Raw genomic sequence first — 13890 nt, forward strand, 5'->3', positions numbered from 1 at the left:
CAGTTGCCTCGGCTAGATTAATAGGAGGAAGATGTACTCATATCTATATCATTCTCTAATCCCCCAAGTATATCCATGAAAAGATCAAAAATTTGAAATATGTTATATCTGTTCAGAATAGCCTAGATAAATTTTCAACATATTAGCATCTCCAATCATTTCTATCAACATCACAAAGTATCAAAACCTAATACTCTCTACATTATAACTTAGACATTTATCTCAACTAATCAATATCAACTTATAAATATCGACTCCGAACTTAATTTTAAATTAAACCGACATCTAGTATCTTTGATGATTTGCTAGATTATCCTTAAACCTAAGCTCTAATACCACTTGAATTGTAACGCCCCCCTGGTAGGCAAGTGCACGCCAACGCGCCCCACGCAGCGCATGCGACAGGATGGATAGGGTCTGCCACGCGGACATACACATGTGCATACATAATCCATCTTAAAATAAATTAAGTTATCATTCAAATAAACATGTTAACATATCAAAGTCTAAATCTATTAAAATAATTATTTTTGACTACTATATAATCTGGTAAGACCTACATAGGTCATAACAAACCATCAAGATATAACAAATATAACTAACACCATATTGTCCAGCCTATACAATATTTTTTATTATATAAAATACGGTCTAATATAATGGAATACAAAAATATATATTAGTGCATCTTAATATTTAGATTAGCTAACTTTTATACTATCTTACGTCTAGTTCGCCTTATTTTTGCTTTAAAATGTATATTCATGATATCTCAAATTGCTATTAAGTGCCTCATATCTTGGGGGTTAGAAAAGGAAAAAAAATCATAAGCTAAAGGTTTAGTAAATAGACATTAGTTTGAATCAGTGATGTCAAATAGAAAAATAAATTATGTACTAGATAATATGAATAAAAAATGAGCATTATGTCATAAATAAATATAAATATATATCCTCAACAATATATAAATATATGGTAGATATTATGTTATGATTGATCAAGTATATAATTCTTGATAATATATAAATAAATCTTTATTTATATCATCATCATAACTCTCTCAAATATAATATATATAATGCATGCCAATCATGATTATGCTATGATATCAAATACATGACATATGATACATGATAATTAGTCAATAATCAAGTACATCAAATGACAATAGAATCATATGCATTTCTCAATATCTCAGTTATCAATGTTAACTCTAAATAGTCATTATCATACTATGCCGTTGTGCACAGTCAACATCTAATATACGGTCTCATCATCATGCTCAAAGTCTCAAAATATATCTTGTCGTCCGCTAAAGGTATCTCAGTCACAATCATACATTGTCATTTGCAAAAGGTTTATCAATATTCATCCAGACTAGGCACGCTTCTAGCTAATGAAAACCACGTCAGAATAACTCGTCATATATGCCTTAGCGAAATATCATATGTTCGAATGTTTGCTGTGCACATAGACTAACAACCTCGAACATAAAGCTACATATCATGAATATATTGATCGATCAATTATCCACTAAGCGCATCCTAACCCTCACAAGTGGTATCAATTATCCTATCAATCAGATTTCATAATTTTTTTCTAAATGAACGATCATATATATTTATCCAATACTATAACAGATCATATAACTCAGAAATTTAAGTGGTAAGAAAGTAAAAAAAAAAAGTTTAATGTAATCTCCAATCATATATCTATCACATGTATACTTATGCTATAGATCAACATAACATAGAATATATATAATATAATTATCTCTAATCATATCTATGTATTATTTACAATACTCATATTCAAGATCAGTCTAATCAAATGAATGATAAAATATGCTCAACTCTAATTATTTTTATTTAGGATCATATAATTATATTAGAGACCAAAATAAAATGCATACAAATAAGTATAATATATCCTAATATGGGAAAGTTTTCTAGAATATAAAACTACTCACAGTTTGATCAGAAAATACAAACCGCGTATCTGTCACGTCCGTTAACTGAGTGTCAACTTATCACTAATAGAGTCCACAAAGTCTCAAACAAGAGAATCTCGATCTGAAAATATTTGAGTAGTATAAAATTAGCTGCTATCCAACTAGAAACCATTCGAGTAAATATACGATGGTTTTAGGTCTATAATTTCTCTTTTCATTTTTATTAACCGCCAGATTTACGTTATAGATTAATTCTAATACTATAAATATATTATCATTATAAAATGCTAGTTATGAAATAAGAATAAAAATTTTGCTCTATTTATATAAATTTAGTCTAAGTATAAAATAAAAATAAATAGCTAAAAAATATATATATATATATATAGTTATTAATAAAATATAAGTATAAATAAGATTTAATTATAGTTAATTTTGTGTTTCTTACTTTTGCTTGATTAATTATCAATTGTATGCAAAATAATCGTTGAATATGCAATCATCTATAATAATTAGAGAATCATATTATTTCATTTATACATAATAATACATGTCAGACATGAGTAGAAATATAATCATAATAAACTACAAGTATTAATCTATTAGTAATATATAAGTTATAGATATATATTTATATACATCTAAATGCTTGCAAGTATAATTAATTACATTTAGCCAATAATTATATTAGTAAGTATATAATCTTAAAATAATTAGCTGCCCAAATAGTTTAATTTTACTTAACTAATTAACACAAATGAATAATTAGCTGGAAACAAATAAAGGGAAAAAATAGACTAAATTGGAAACCTTGCTACATGGTGAGCTCGAGCCCAGCACCGTTGCAGAGAGGAGAAGAGGAAGAGAAAGGAAGGGAGCTTAGGGAGGGGAGTCGGGCCAGCGGGGAGGGGCCCGGCCGCTGCTGGCCAGCCGGCGGCCGGCCTCTCGGCAGCAGCTCGGGTCCGGAGAACCCAATACAGCTAGAGAGAAAGTGTGAGAGAGGAGAGAGGGAGAGAGAGAGAGAGAGAGAGAGAGAGAGAGAGGAGAGAAGAAAGGATGAGGGCTCATCTCGTCGGCGACGGGAGAGAAAGAGAAGGAGGAGAGAGAGGCGGCGATAGCGGGACCCGCCACGGCAGGTGAGAAATTTTCTCACCTGGTGGGCTTGGCTTGGACACGCGGCGGCGGCGGCGGCCACAACGTGGCCGGGTTCAGTAGAAGCTCGGGACGAGCAAGGCAAGTCGATCGAGTTGAACTAGCAAGCAGAATATGGGAGAGAAGGGAAGATCGACCTCTCTCCTCTCCTACGGGAGGAGGAGGAGAGGCAGCGGTGACAGTGGCACGGCAGCCAGACTTGGTGCACGTTGAAGAAGAAGAAGAAGAAAGAGAAAGAGAGAGTGAGAGAGTGAGAGAGTGAGAGAAGAGAGAAGGCTAAGGTGGGAGGCCTCTCTCTCACTCCCTCCCTTCCACCTAGCCAAAACTCAAAAGCTCTCAAACCCTATATAATTACATCATCAATCAACTGAGAATCTACTTGTGTGATTGATATTTGAACTTAAATGGAATTGAATTTGAGAGAGGTATATAACCTTGAATTGAGCAACCCTTCCTATTTTTCATTTTCTTTTCCAAAACCCTTTCTCTTATTTCTTCCTATCTTTTTAATTACTCTAATTGTGATCTTCTCCTAGATAGAGAGCAAAATCCTAACCCAACACAATCACAGAGTTAATAGAACCAAATTCTTTTTTGGCATTAGATATATATGGATCATAGTCTCTCAAGAGATGTAGATTTGACAAGCTTAGGCTTGAAATAAGCCAGTAAAAGCTCCACTCATGTATACCAACTATATTGGGAGTAGATCTTGAGTTCAGTTGGACCAAACCGTAATCTAACTCGTAATGCCATCCAATCTATTGTGATACGAGGGGATCAGCTTCATATTGTCCAATTTAGTTCGTTATCTAACAACTTAAATTTAAATTATTAACTTAACTAATTACTTAATATAATATTAAAATTTTATGAACTATTGACTCACTTTTAGATGCACTCTCTTATTTTTTCTTTTTTCTTTCTAAAATAAAGATAACATGATCGATGGAGGGCGTCACATTGATCATGCGATACTCAAATATAATTTTTTTCCATACAAAAATCTAATGGATAATTAAATAAAAAACTATTTTAAATAATTTTTGTAATTAAGAGAATCAATGTGTCATAAAAGAGTACTCAGAAATAGGCAACATGTAAATTGGTCTAGGCATAATTATCTTCTTTTTTTAATTAATCTACCTTTCGTATCTATTATGATTTACTATGAATTGAGATAGGCTTTATTTCTTACATTAAGGAGCCAATAAAAAGATAATATATTATCAGTCAGTTATTTAACAGCTTAAGCTTTTAATTAATTGCTAACCTAATTTAACTCACTTAGCGTACTGGCTACAATAATAAAGAAAAAGTTAGAAAGGAACAAAATATACATCTTTACCTCATTTATATGATCATCTTTGGGGGGTTTTAGAGGAAGTGAAGCTTGATATCCAATGTGAAGAAGGTAAGTTTCCAATTGGACAATTAACTCCAAGAGGAGTGGGCATGAAACAGTACAAATCTTTGGTCCACAAGCAATCTTATATCGAACTACTTTCCTACACTCTCCTCTTGAAGTTAATTGTCCCGGTGTTGGTTGGTTTAGGGGCATAAGAGATGCAAAGAGGTTCATCAACCTTACCAATTTTTTACAGCTAGCTTTAATTTGAATCTAGAAAACCTCATCAAACTGTAGGCATTAATCAAGAGGAGCGAAGTTTTCCTTCTCATTCACTCTCTATATGATTGTAGTAAAGCTGGATAGAGGTTTAAGTTTTCATTAGACCAACAACTACAACTATTATTGACGATTAAGGTGCACCATTTATGGATTGAGGTTAAGGGTACACTTATCTCATATAAGTCTATTCGGATGTATCATTGGATGCACACTAACGTATTGATTGCGTATGTCCAATGACTCTTATTGTATATCGCTCAAATTTTATGATTCTCTGTTATTTTTTTCGAGTGTGAGCGGAGCAGTTGATTTGTACTAAATCTGTGTTCGTCATCTATTCGCTGAAACTTTTTTTGTTTTTATTTTTGAAAATAAAGAACTAAGTATTTTATATATTTGACACTCTGATTAGAAAAGGCTTTATTAGAGTCAGAAACCAAAATAGAGAAAAACCTTTATCTTAAGTACACCCAAATCTTAATGACCTTTCCATATTAGCTAGTCAATCAGCAGCACTAGCCAATAGTTTCTCAAAAAATATGATTAACTACATAATTTTAATAATTATTAGCTAAAATAATAATATCATTAGTGACAGAGCCGATCATCCAAGGTGTCATTCTCACTCATTCGATAATATTAAATAGCAACGCAGAATCAAGACTCCGATCAAATACGATTGTCCTTTGAGGCGACATTAGCAATGAGAACTGAACTATAATTATCACATTGAATTCTAACGAAAGAAAAGGGAACATAATTAGACTGTCGAGCCACAAAACCCACCTTTCCAATATTCACAGGAACTGTAACAGAGAGAAATCTTCAAGGTTCTTAAAAGTTCACCGTCTCTCTCACCATATCTTGAGGCATTAATCACCTAACAGATATGCAGTGTTTATTACTGCCCAGGGAAGTCCTGGATCTATCTCAATTGATGACATAGTAATCAACCGAAAGGAAAAGCTATGACAGTGTTGCAATGAGTTGATCAGGACAATGTACTATTCGACTTTTGACACACAGTTTAGGTTTTTTCACTGGACTATATTGACGTGGTATGATGCAAATAACCCTAAGTTGTCTGAAAGGCTTGAGCAACCACAACTCTCTTTCTGGGATAAAGGTAATTGTAGGGCCAAACTGAATCACTCAGTACTGTTATACCTATTGGGCAAAAGGATTAAAGTAGATCTTTTCATAAAAAGTGAAGTAATAAATATTCAATATATTTAATATGAATGACAATGAAGACAAAATAGAGTAGATTTTTTTCATAAACTTTCTTTAGAACTAAGATAAATCAATAGAGTAGGGGAGGAGATAAAATATTAGATTAATTACATTAGACCCCCGAACTATTATTCTTTTTTTTTGTATATTTCTTCTTTTTTTTTTGCGGTATATAGATCTATTGAAGATGTCTCAAACATCTATTTCGTTAGGTTTTCAATACTTACTTTCATCTATAAATTACCGCATGCGAGTCGCATGAGTTTTATATGACATATTTATCTTTATATTTTGAATGATCACTACTTTCTCCAGGGTATTTTAGTTTTTTTTTCAGCTTTGTCGTCTATCATGTCAAGTTGATGAAATATTTTTAATGGTTCGCAACATCAAAATAAAATTAAGAGACAAGAAAAGGGTGATAGTCACGTAGAATATCTTTCCTTTCATATTCAATATCATGTTTGAACCAAACTTGGTTGATGGTTTCAGCTTTGACTGTATGTATTTTCTCTCTTCCTTTTTGTTGCCTATCTAGTTATTATCATGGATTTGTTGGTGGGAGTCAGCTATTCTTTTTAGACCTTCTACCCCACTAATTTATGGATTTCACATGGTCTGGAACTTTACCTGGCCTCCTCTCCGACAATCTCATAATGACAAGAGATGTTAATAGTATACTCCTATGACCAGCCCTGCCTCAATTTTCCTTTACTTGGGATTTAGCTGAAGTGCCCTTCATCAGGAATTTAAACTGGCCACCATCCACATTTAAAAGCCACTCAGCAGCTACATTTGACTGCATTAGTTGCCATCGTATCATCTCTGAGTGTGAATTTACCATTGCTAATTAGACGTGTAAGGCCCGGAGTTGTAGCTGTAGGTTTCTTATCATAGATTTCATTTAGAACCTGAGAGAAGAGAGAGAGAGAGAGAGAGAGAGAGAGAGAGAGAGAGAGAGAGAGAGAGAGAGAAAGAGACTGTATACAACTAGTAGGTGTAAAGACCATTTTAATGGAGGAGAGAAAAGCAACGAAGTAATAGATCTCATGAGGCACACGCAGCTGCATGGCTAAGCTTAGCTTTTTCATTTATTCCTGTGGCCCTCCAATCGTCTCTGTAGGCCTTATTAGGTGCAAGATGAAGGTGAGCCATGAAGACAATTGAATCCTATAAAAAGCCACCCCCTCTGGCCCTTCATATATGCACATTGCTCCTCACTACTATCTATCTATCTATCCATCACCATCCTTTCAGCAATAATGACTGCTTATTCTTCAATTCTTTCCTTCTCCATTGTTGCTCTACTGCTACTTCTTAGTAGCCTCTCAATTACTTCAGAGGCGGCGCGCGCCTTCTTCGTCTTCGGTGATTCTCTCGTTGACAATGGCAATAACAACTACTTGGCCACCACGGCCCGCGCTGACGCCCCGCCTTACGGGATCGATTACCCGACTCACCGGCCCACTGGCAGATTCTCCAATGGATTAAACATCCCTGATCTTATCAGTTATATTAACTGCTCTCATTGCTTACACTCTCTGTCAACAACTTTGTATATCTACATATATGTATATAAATACTAGCAAGTTTCAATGTTATCAGGTGAGTACCTTGGAGCTGAATCCACATTGCCCTACTTAAGCCCGGATCTCCGGGGAGAGAAGCTCCTCGTGGGCGCCAACTTTGCGTCGGCCGGCATTGGAATCCTTAATGATACTGGCATACAATTCGTAAGATACAAGAATTTTTATTCAACATTTTCAGCTAGCTCACAAGTAGTAACATCTGCTAGTGTTTCTATATGTACAGGTGAACATAATCAGAATAAGCAGGCAGCTGCAGTTCTTTGAGGAATACCAGCGGAAATTAGCTTCTCTTGTAGGCCAGCCTCAGGCTAAGCGGCTTGTCAACCAAGCTCTTGTTCTTGTCACCCTCGGAGGAAATGACTTTGTTAACAACTACTACTTGGTACCTTTCTCTGCAAGATCTCGCGAATTCTCGCTTCCCGACTACGTTCGATATATAATTTCAGAGTATAAGAAAATTCTCGCGGTACGTTATTCATCTAATTCTGGCTCTTAATTCTCATTTCATACCTGTTCTTCACTACTTCAGTGCAGCTCATGAACATATGAAGCTACTACATTGCATGCCTTCAAGATTAATTAGTCTCATTACATCACTAAAACTATGACTACAACCAATTGGCATTCATAAAGACAGGATCATTTCTTTTGCATCATTTGGAAGACTAATAACATTTTAGATAATTTGCATGCGAGCTAATTTTATGCTGTTATACTTATCGATTTACCCACTCTGCTGCGCTTAAAAATTAAAGACTCTGTTATACTTCTGACATGGAAGACAAGTACGCATAAATGCATCCACGATATACCTATGCAGAAAGCTCCCTTAATGTAAATTTTGGATAAAGACGAAGTTATTCGATGGCACTGTAAGGCTGGGTAATGCATTGATTACTACGCTAAATAAAGTTGAGAAAGATAAATATTTTGAATTTCAGAAGTTTTTCTTAGAAAAGCGAGTGTAATATGGAAGTGTTAATAGTCAATAATTTAGTTTGGGAGGATCAAAATGCTAAAAATCCAGCAAAATGACAAGAGGGTAAATTATAATTTAGTCATTATTATAGAGTATCAGAGTACTAGGTAATGAATCACCAGTTGGGGCCAAAGATAATAGAGTTGCATCACCTATCTCTACCATCCTTCTCAAAAGTTGGAATTGTTCCCCACCACAAACGTTCTTGTGCCAAAAGCTGCACAAGTTTGCAGTGGAGTTTGTTGGCAACTACCTCCGAACAAGCAATCAATAGGCCTACTAAATGGGTCATAGTGGCAAACACTTTGCTGCAAGTCTACTAACCACAACATTGATCAGAACTAGTAACTGAAAGCAGAAGTCATCATCTCAATATGTCTTAGTGCCAGGTTCACATGAGAACTAACTATGTCTCTCTCTTTAATTCCAGAGGATTCATGATTTGGGGGCCCGTCGAGTTATGGTCACCGGCACCGGGCCTCTCGGTTGCGTCCCGGCCGAGCTCGCCGAACGGAGTCTGACCGGCGAGTGCGACCCGGAGCTGATGCGAGCCGCAGACCTGTTCAACCCACAGCTGGTCCAGATCCTGAAGGAACTCAACGCCCAGATTGGGTCAGATGTCTTCATTTCAGCCAATGCCTTCAGGATGCACTTTGACTACATATCCAATCCACAGGCCTACGGTAACTAACATAACTAACTTTTCCAACATGTAGTACAAGAACCGAAACTCAAAAACAGTTGCTATTTTGCTCACTGTGAGTCTCCTGTGACAGGCTTCGTCACCTCAAAAGTTGCATGCTGTGGGCAAGGGCCTTACAATGGGATCGGGCTGTGCACAATTGCGTCGAATGTCTGTGCTAACCGCAATGAGTATGCATTCTGGGACGCCTACCATCCCACTGAGAAAGCCAACCGGATCATCGTCCGGCAGATGATGACCGGATCGACTGATTACATGAGCCCCATGAACTTGAGCACCATCTTAGCTTTGGATGCAAGAACTTGAAAGAAATAAAAGGGTGGCGTTTAGATGTGTTATAAGTCCTAAACCTAGGTAGCTACGTTCATTTCTTAATCTTGAATAAAGTAGCTCAAATCGGTTTAGGAAAATATGGTGTTTGATTGTAAACCGATTTTAGTGGTGTAATGATAGTTGATTGAAGTGATGTTTTTTCTTATAAATAATGGTAGTTAAATTTTGTTGGTGAATATAAAATATTAAAGGGAAGAGAGGAGATAAAAGAAAAATTTTAATTAAATTGCCTCAAAGTAGGTTTTCAAATGACCGCTAATCTAATCTACTTTAAAGTTATGCCTATACCACATCCAAACATAAGTATTAGCTACAAAATATTAGACCACCGGTATGCATGCTCGAAGTATCTATGTATCACACGGTAAATTTGTATTCATTCATTATCTCATTCAGTAATTTATGTGTAAAATTAAATATTACTAAGTAAACCTTCAAGAGAAATTTTCACATAGGTCATTGGATCGGATAATAACCTTTAGATATAAATTGTTATCTAGTTCAACAACTTATATGAAAATTTCTTCTATTTAACCTTCAACAATTTACTCGGCAGCATTCTCTTTTTACACATAAGTCCGTTGAACTTATATAGTTTCGTATTTAATTTCGAGATGCATGATAAAAAATGATTGACATACATAAAATAATCAAAAATCTCTCAATAGCCTATTGCAATACTGTTGAAATGTCGAATAACTCATATGCTAAACAATAAGAATCATTGCTAGTTCATAGATGCAGCTCCACAACTGTGACCAATAGTCTCCCACATGGGCAAGTCTTGTATATATCTATTCTTCGTCGGCTTTATGGGTAGAAAAAGAAAAGAAATCTGCTACTCTGCCACAGTAGAAGAGCTTAATTTAGGAGGCAAATAGTACAAGATTCTCCTGAGAACCTACTACTTTGTCTAACTCTTTTGTGTCAGGGCCTATCGACGAACAACTTAATCTGGATCCTATAATAATTCAGTTATAGATTGTGCTATCTATTAGATTGAGTATACAATAATTAGGCAACGGATATCTATATGATCTAGTGATTGGAGTAATAGAACATGTTACAGGAGGCAAACGAATATTAGGAGGTACAATCATCTTTTATAAAATTAGATTATGGCAGAAAAGGTCTTCTTGACGTTAAAAAGTTGGAGTCCAAGGTCATATACTTCTGTTCCAAATCAGAAGAAACAGCCTTGGAGAGGATTGAAAAGATTTTGAATCATGGTTGGGTTCCTTCTTCTTGAAGAATTTTCAATTATTATGCCACCCCCTCTCTTTGCGAAAACGAGTTTAAGAAACCAAGCGAGAAGAAAGAGAATCTAATGACTATAGCACTCAAGTCATTAATCCAATTACCATCTTGAATGGAGTTAAACTGCCTTATGGGCTCTAAAGTTACAAATTCAAGTTTAATCATTCTATATGTTGAATGCTTGTACTTTTGCTAGCAAAAGAGGCTACAAGTAAAAGGAAGGAGTATTAAGAGGTCTGTCTTTTAGTCATCAGGACCACTTCCAGCCTGTGAGAGGAGTTAATGCAAGATTCAACTATTGTCTAATGATAGTTAAGTCTCAAAGGTCCATGATTCAATATAAACAACAAGATGTAAAGCATTCTTTAGTGCAATTAGCAATGTTTTAAATATCAACTGCATTTCTTCACCATGAACTACATCGGTGTCGAATAGATGGCCACAAACAGTTAAGCTATTTTAGTCCAACTAAGCATTTGATGGCCCTAACGGCACGACCTTCAGCAAGATAATTCATGTAATAGAAATGCAGGGGTCACCAATTGGTCTCCTCTATCCTTATAGGATGCGGCGATGGAGTCAACTGATTACTAAACATGCGAGAAATTTGGGCAATAGTACCCCTGATTTGTTATCAGATTCAGATTCAGATTCAAGGTCTGAGAGAACCTACTGAAACGCAAGAGAATCCTTCAATCTGTATCTTTTTTCCTTCCTTTCAACAAGGTTCCCATAGAGTGAAACTTGATCACTCAAATGCATTTACAGCTACACTACAATTGCGGTATCCTCCTCTAAATGATTTCTCCACATATGATTTCTATGTTGTTCATAAGTACCTAATGGCTTGTTAGTCCATGAGTTCCTGATAGTCATTCATTCATGAACTAGTTTTGAACTTTTTCTTTTATTGCCATTGATTAACTAAAATGCAATCTTTCTCAGCCTCTACTGTTAATTACTGCTTCTATATGCTTCACCAGTATAGCTCTGCACTAAAATTTTCGCGAACTTTCTGAATTTTAAAACCTTAAGCAGAAAATGATCTGATTGACCCTGATCCTGGAAAGGTAATCTATTTGATAAAAAAAACAAGGAGTCTAGTATATTAGCGGATCGGCGCATCTAAATACTGAATCAACTATCTTGACAGATCACAGATAGCAAGAAATCCAAGTGCTGTTTGAGGGAGTATTGTGAAGATCTATGACTTCTTTAAAATTTCTTTATTACATTCCTTTATTTCATTTATGGCAGCACAGAGACATCTCAATCCAAAGATGAACAGAAGCAACATCAATAGGTCTAAATTGCAGCTCAATTTCATATTGGAAGCCTTTCAAAGAAGGCAAAACTAAGTTGGAACAGATGATACAAACTGAGGAAAGAAAACAGCAAAAAAAGAAAGAAAAGAAAGAAAAAAAGAAGAAGAAGAACTGAAATGAAACATGAGGAGTAAATAAATACCAACGACAGCCAAGCATCAGACTTGCCTATATTTCCAGCAATTCATCAACCTTTCATCCTTTTCATCTTCCATCTATCCTCCTCTTGCTTGCAGTCGCAACTCAATCTCGCCTTGGCGGTCCTCTTCCACAATGGACTCCAGTTATCATCACTGCTGGTATCACTCCTGCACCTATCAGAAGCAAGCCTGGCCATTGATCTCCAACAAAAGGATGCTGTAGAAAAGTCCAAAAGGTTAGAAATCCAACTGCTACTTTGGGTTTGATACCATAAAGGACTAGTTCATATATGAGGAGACGAAGCGACTGAGGAGATTGGTCTCTTGGTGCCTCTCTTTTTCAGAAGTGATGGATATCTCCACTTCTCATTGGAAGAAAAGGAGGAAGGGGAACCAGAGGGAAAAGACACATGCAATGAGCCTTACACCTCATGATTTCCATTATATTAATGTCAACTATGCTCTACAGAGGATCCTGGGCAAGACCCAAGTGGATTACTGGAATCCAGAATTGAATAACCTAATCAAAACTTTTCCCTCTTCTCTTCTACAAAAGTGAGTTGTTGTTACTCGCCAAATCTTTTTAACTCATCAGCATTTACTTTTCCATATTGGAATCCAATGTTGGAGGTCATTCTTCAAACAGTGCATCCATGGTTTGTTGCCATCCACTGAATGCAAGCATATACCCTTGGCACCCCCTTCATATCATGAAAAATAACTCTCTTTTATATATATATATATATATATAAATGCGTGTTGACCTCAATTGAGTTCTCTGTGTATCCTACTTGGCCTCAATATTAATCTAATCAACTACACTAACTAAGAAAGTTCATTCTATATTTCTCCAATGCCCCTCTCAACTCTTTAGTTAGGTGGCAAGTCAAGAGCTGATCACTTTTGGTAGGTATTAGTTTGAATTGGTCCCTGGGTCATAAAGTTGAGTTTGGCTGAGTCATGGAGGTTTTGATATATATATATATATATAGAGAGAGAGAGAGAGAGAGAGAGAGAGAGAGAGAGTAAATTTTGAAGCACTTAGCAATTCCAATCTCCTTTTCTTTTTCATTATATTGCAATTACAAAATAAGAGAGAGATTACAAACTATTTTATTAACACCAAAAATAAAAAATAAAAAATAAAAAACCTAAACATTGCAATACTAGTTTTGATCCCAAGGAATAATCGTGAGGAGGAGTCCTCTTAAATTAATTGCAGGAGGGACCAGTCCTCTTCATCAAATAAGAACATCACCTCTCAAATTAGAAGAATTTAGAACATTGTACAGAAGAATATTTCTCTTCTTCTTCGTTTGCATAGAAAACTTTAGAAACAACCAGTTAAGCTACCTAACTTTAGTGTTTGTATGTTTGGTCCCCATTCTTGTCCCATGTGGGGAAGCAAGCTATTGATATCTTTAACCAATGTAACTAATTAATGTTCTTTACCTCAACTTCTAGGCCAAAGATTTACGCAACTTCAGCCTCAGTTCACTCCGGGAATAATTTTTTTTTTAATCTTAAAATATAACTCTTTATTCTAGAACAATAGTTAAATATTATAATAATTTTATTCTAAAATGTAAATACTATTC

General features: G+C 35.5%; 1 protein-coding gene across 1 annotated transcript; it reads left to right on the top strand.

Moving 5' to 3' along the window:
• The first annotated feature begins 7165 nt into the window (after positions 1-7165).
• Positions 7166-9736, top strand: LOC140762037 (GDSL esterase/lipase At5g33370-like). Its single transcript, XM_073099638.1, has 5 exons — positions 7166-7475; positions 7572-7699; positions 7779-8021; positions 8965-9217; positions 9311-9736. The coding sequence occupies exons 1-5, from the start codon at positions 7229-7231 to the stop codon at positions 9541-9543; spliced, it is 1104 nt and encodes a 367-aa protein (XP_072955739.1). The 5' UTR covers positions 7166-7228; the 3' UTR covers positions 9544-9736.
• The last annotated feature ends 4154 nt before the right edge of the window (positions 9737-13890 follow it).

This window comes from Typha angustifolia, chromosome 7, assembly GCF_048772165.1.
Source record: "Typha angustifolia cultivar Huaian chromosome 7, ASM4877216v1, whole genome shotgun sequence".
Lineage (NCBI taxonomy): Eukaryota > Viridiplantae > Streptophyta > Magnoliopsida > Poales > Typhaceae > Typha > Typha angustifolia.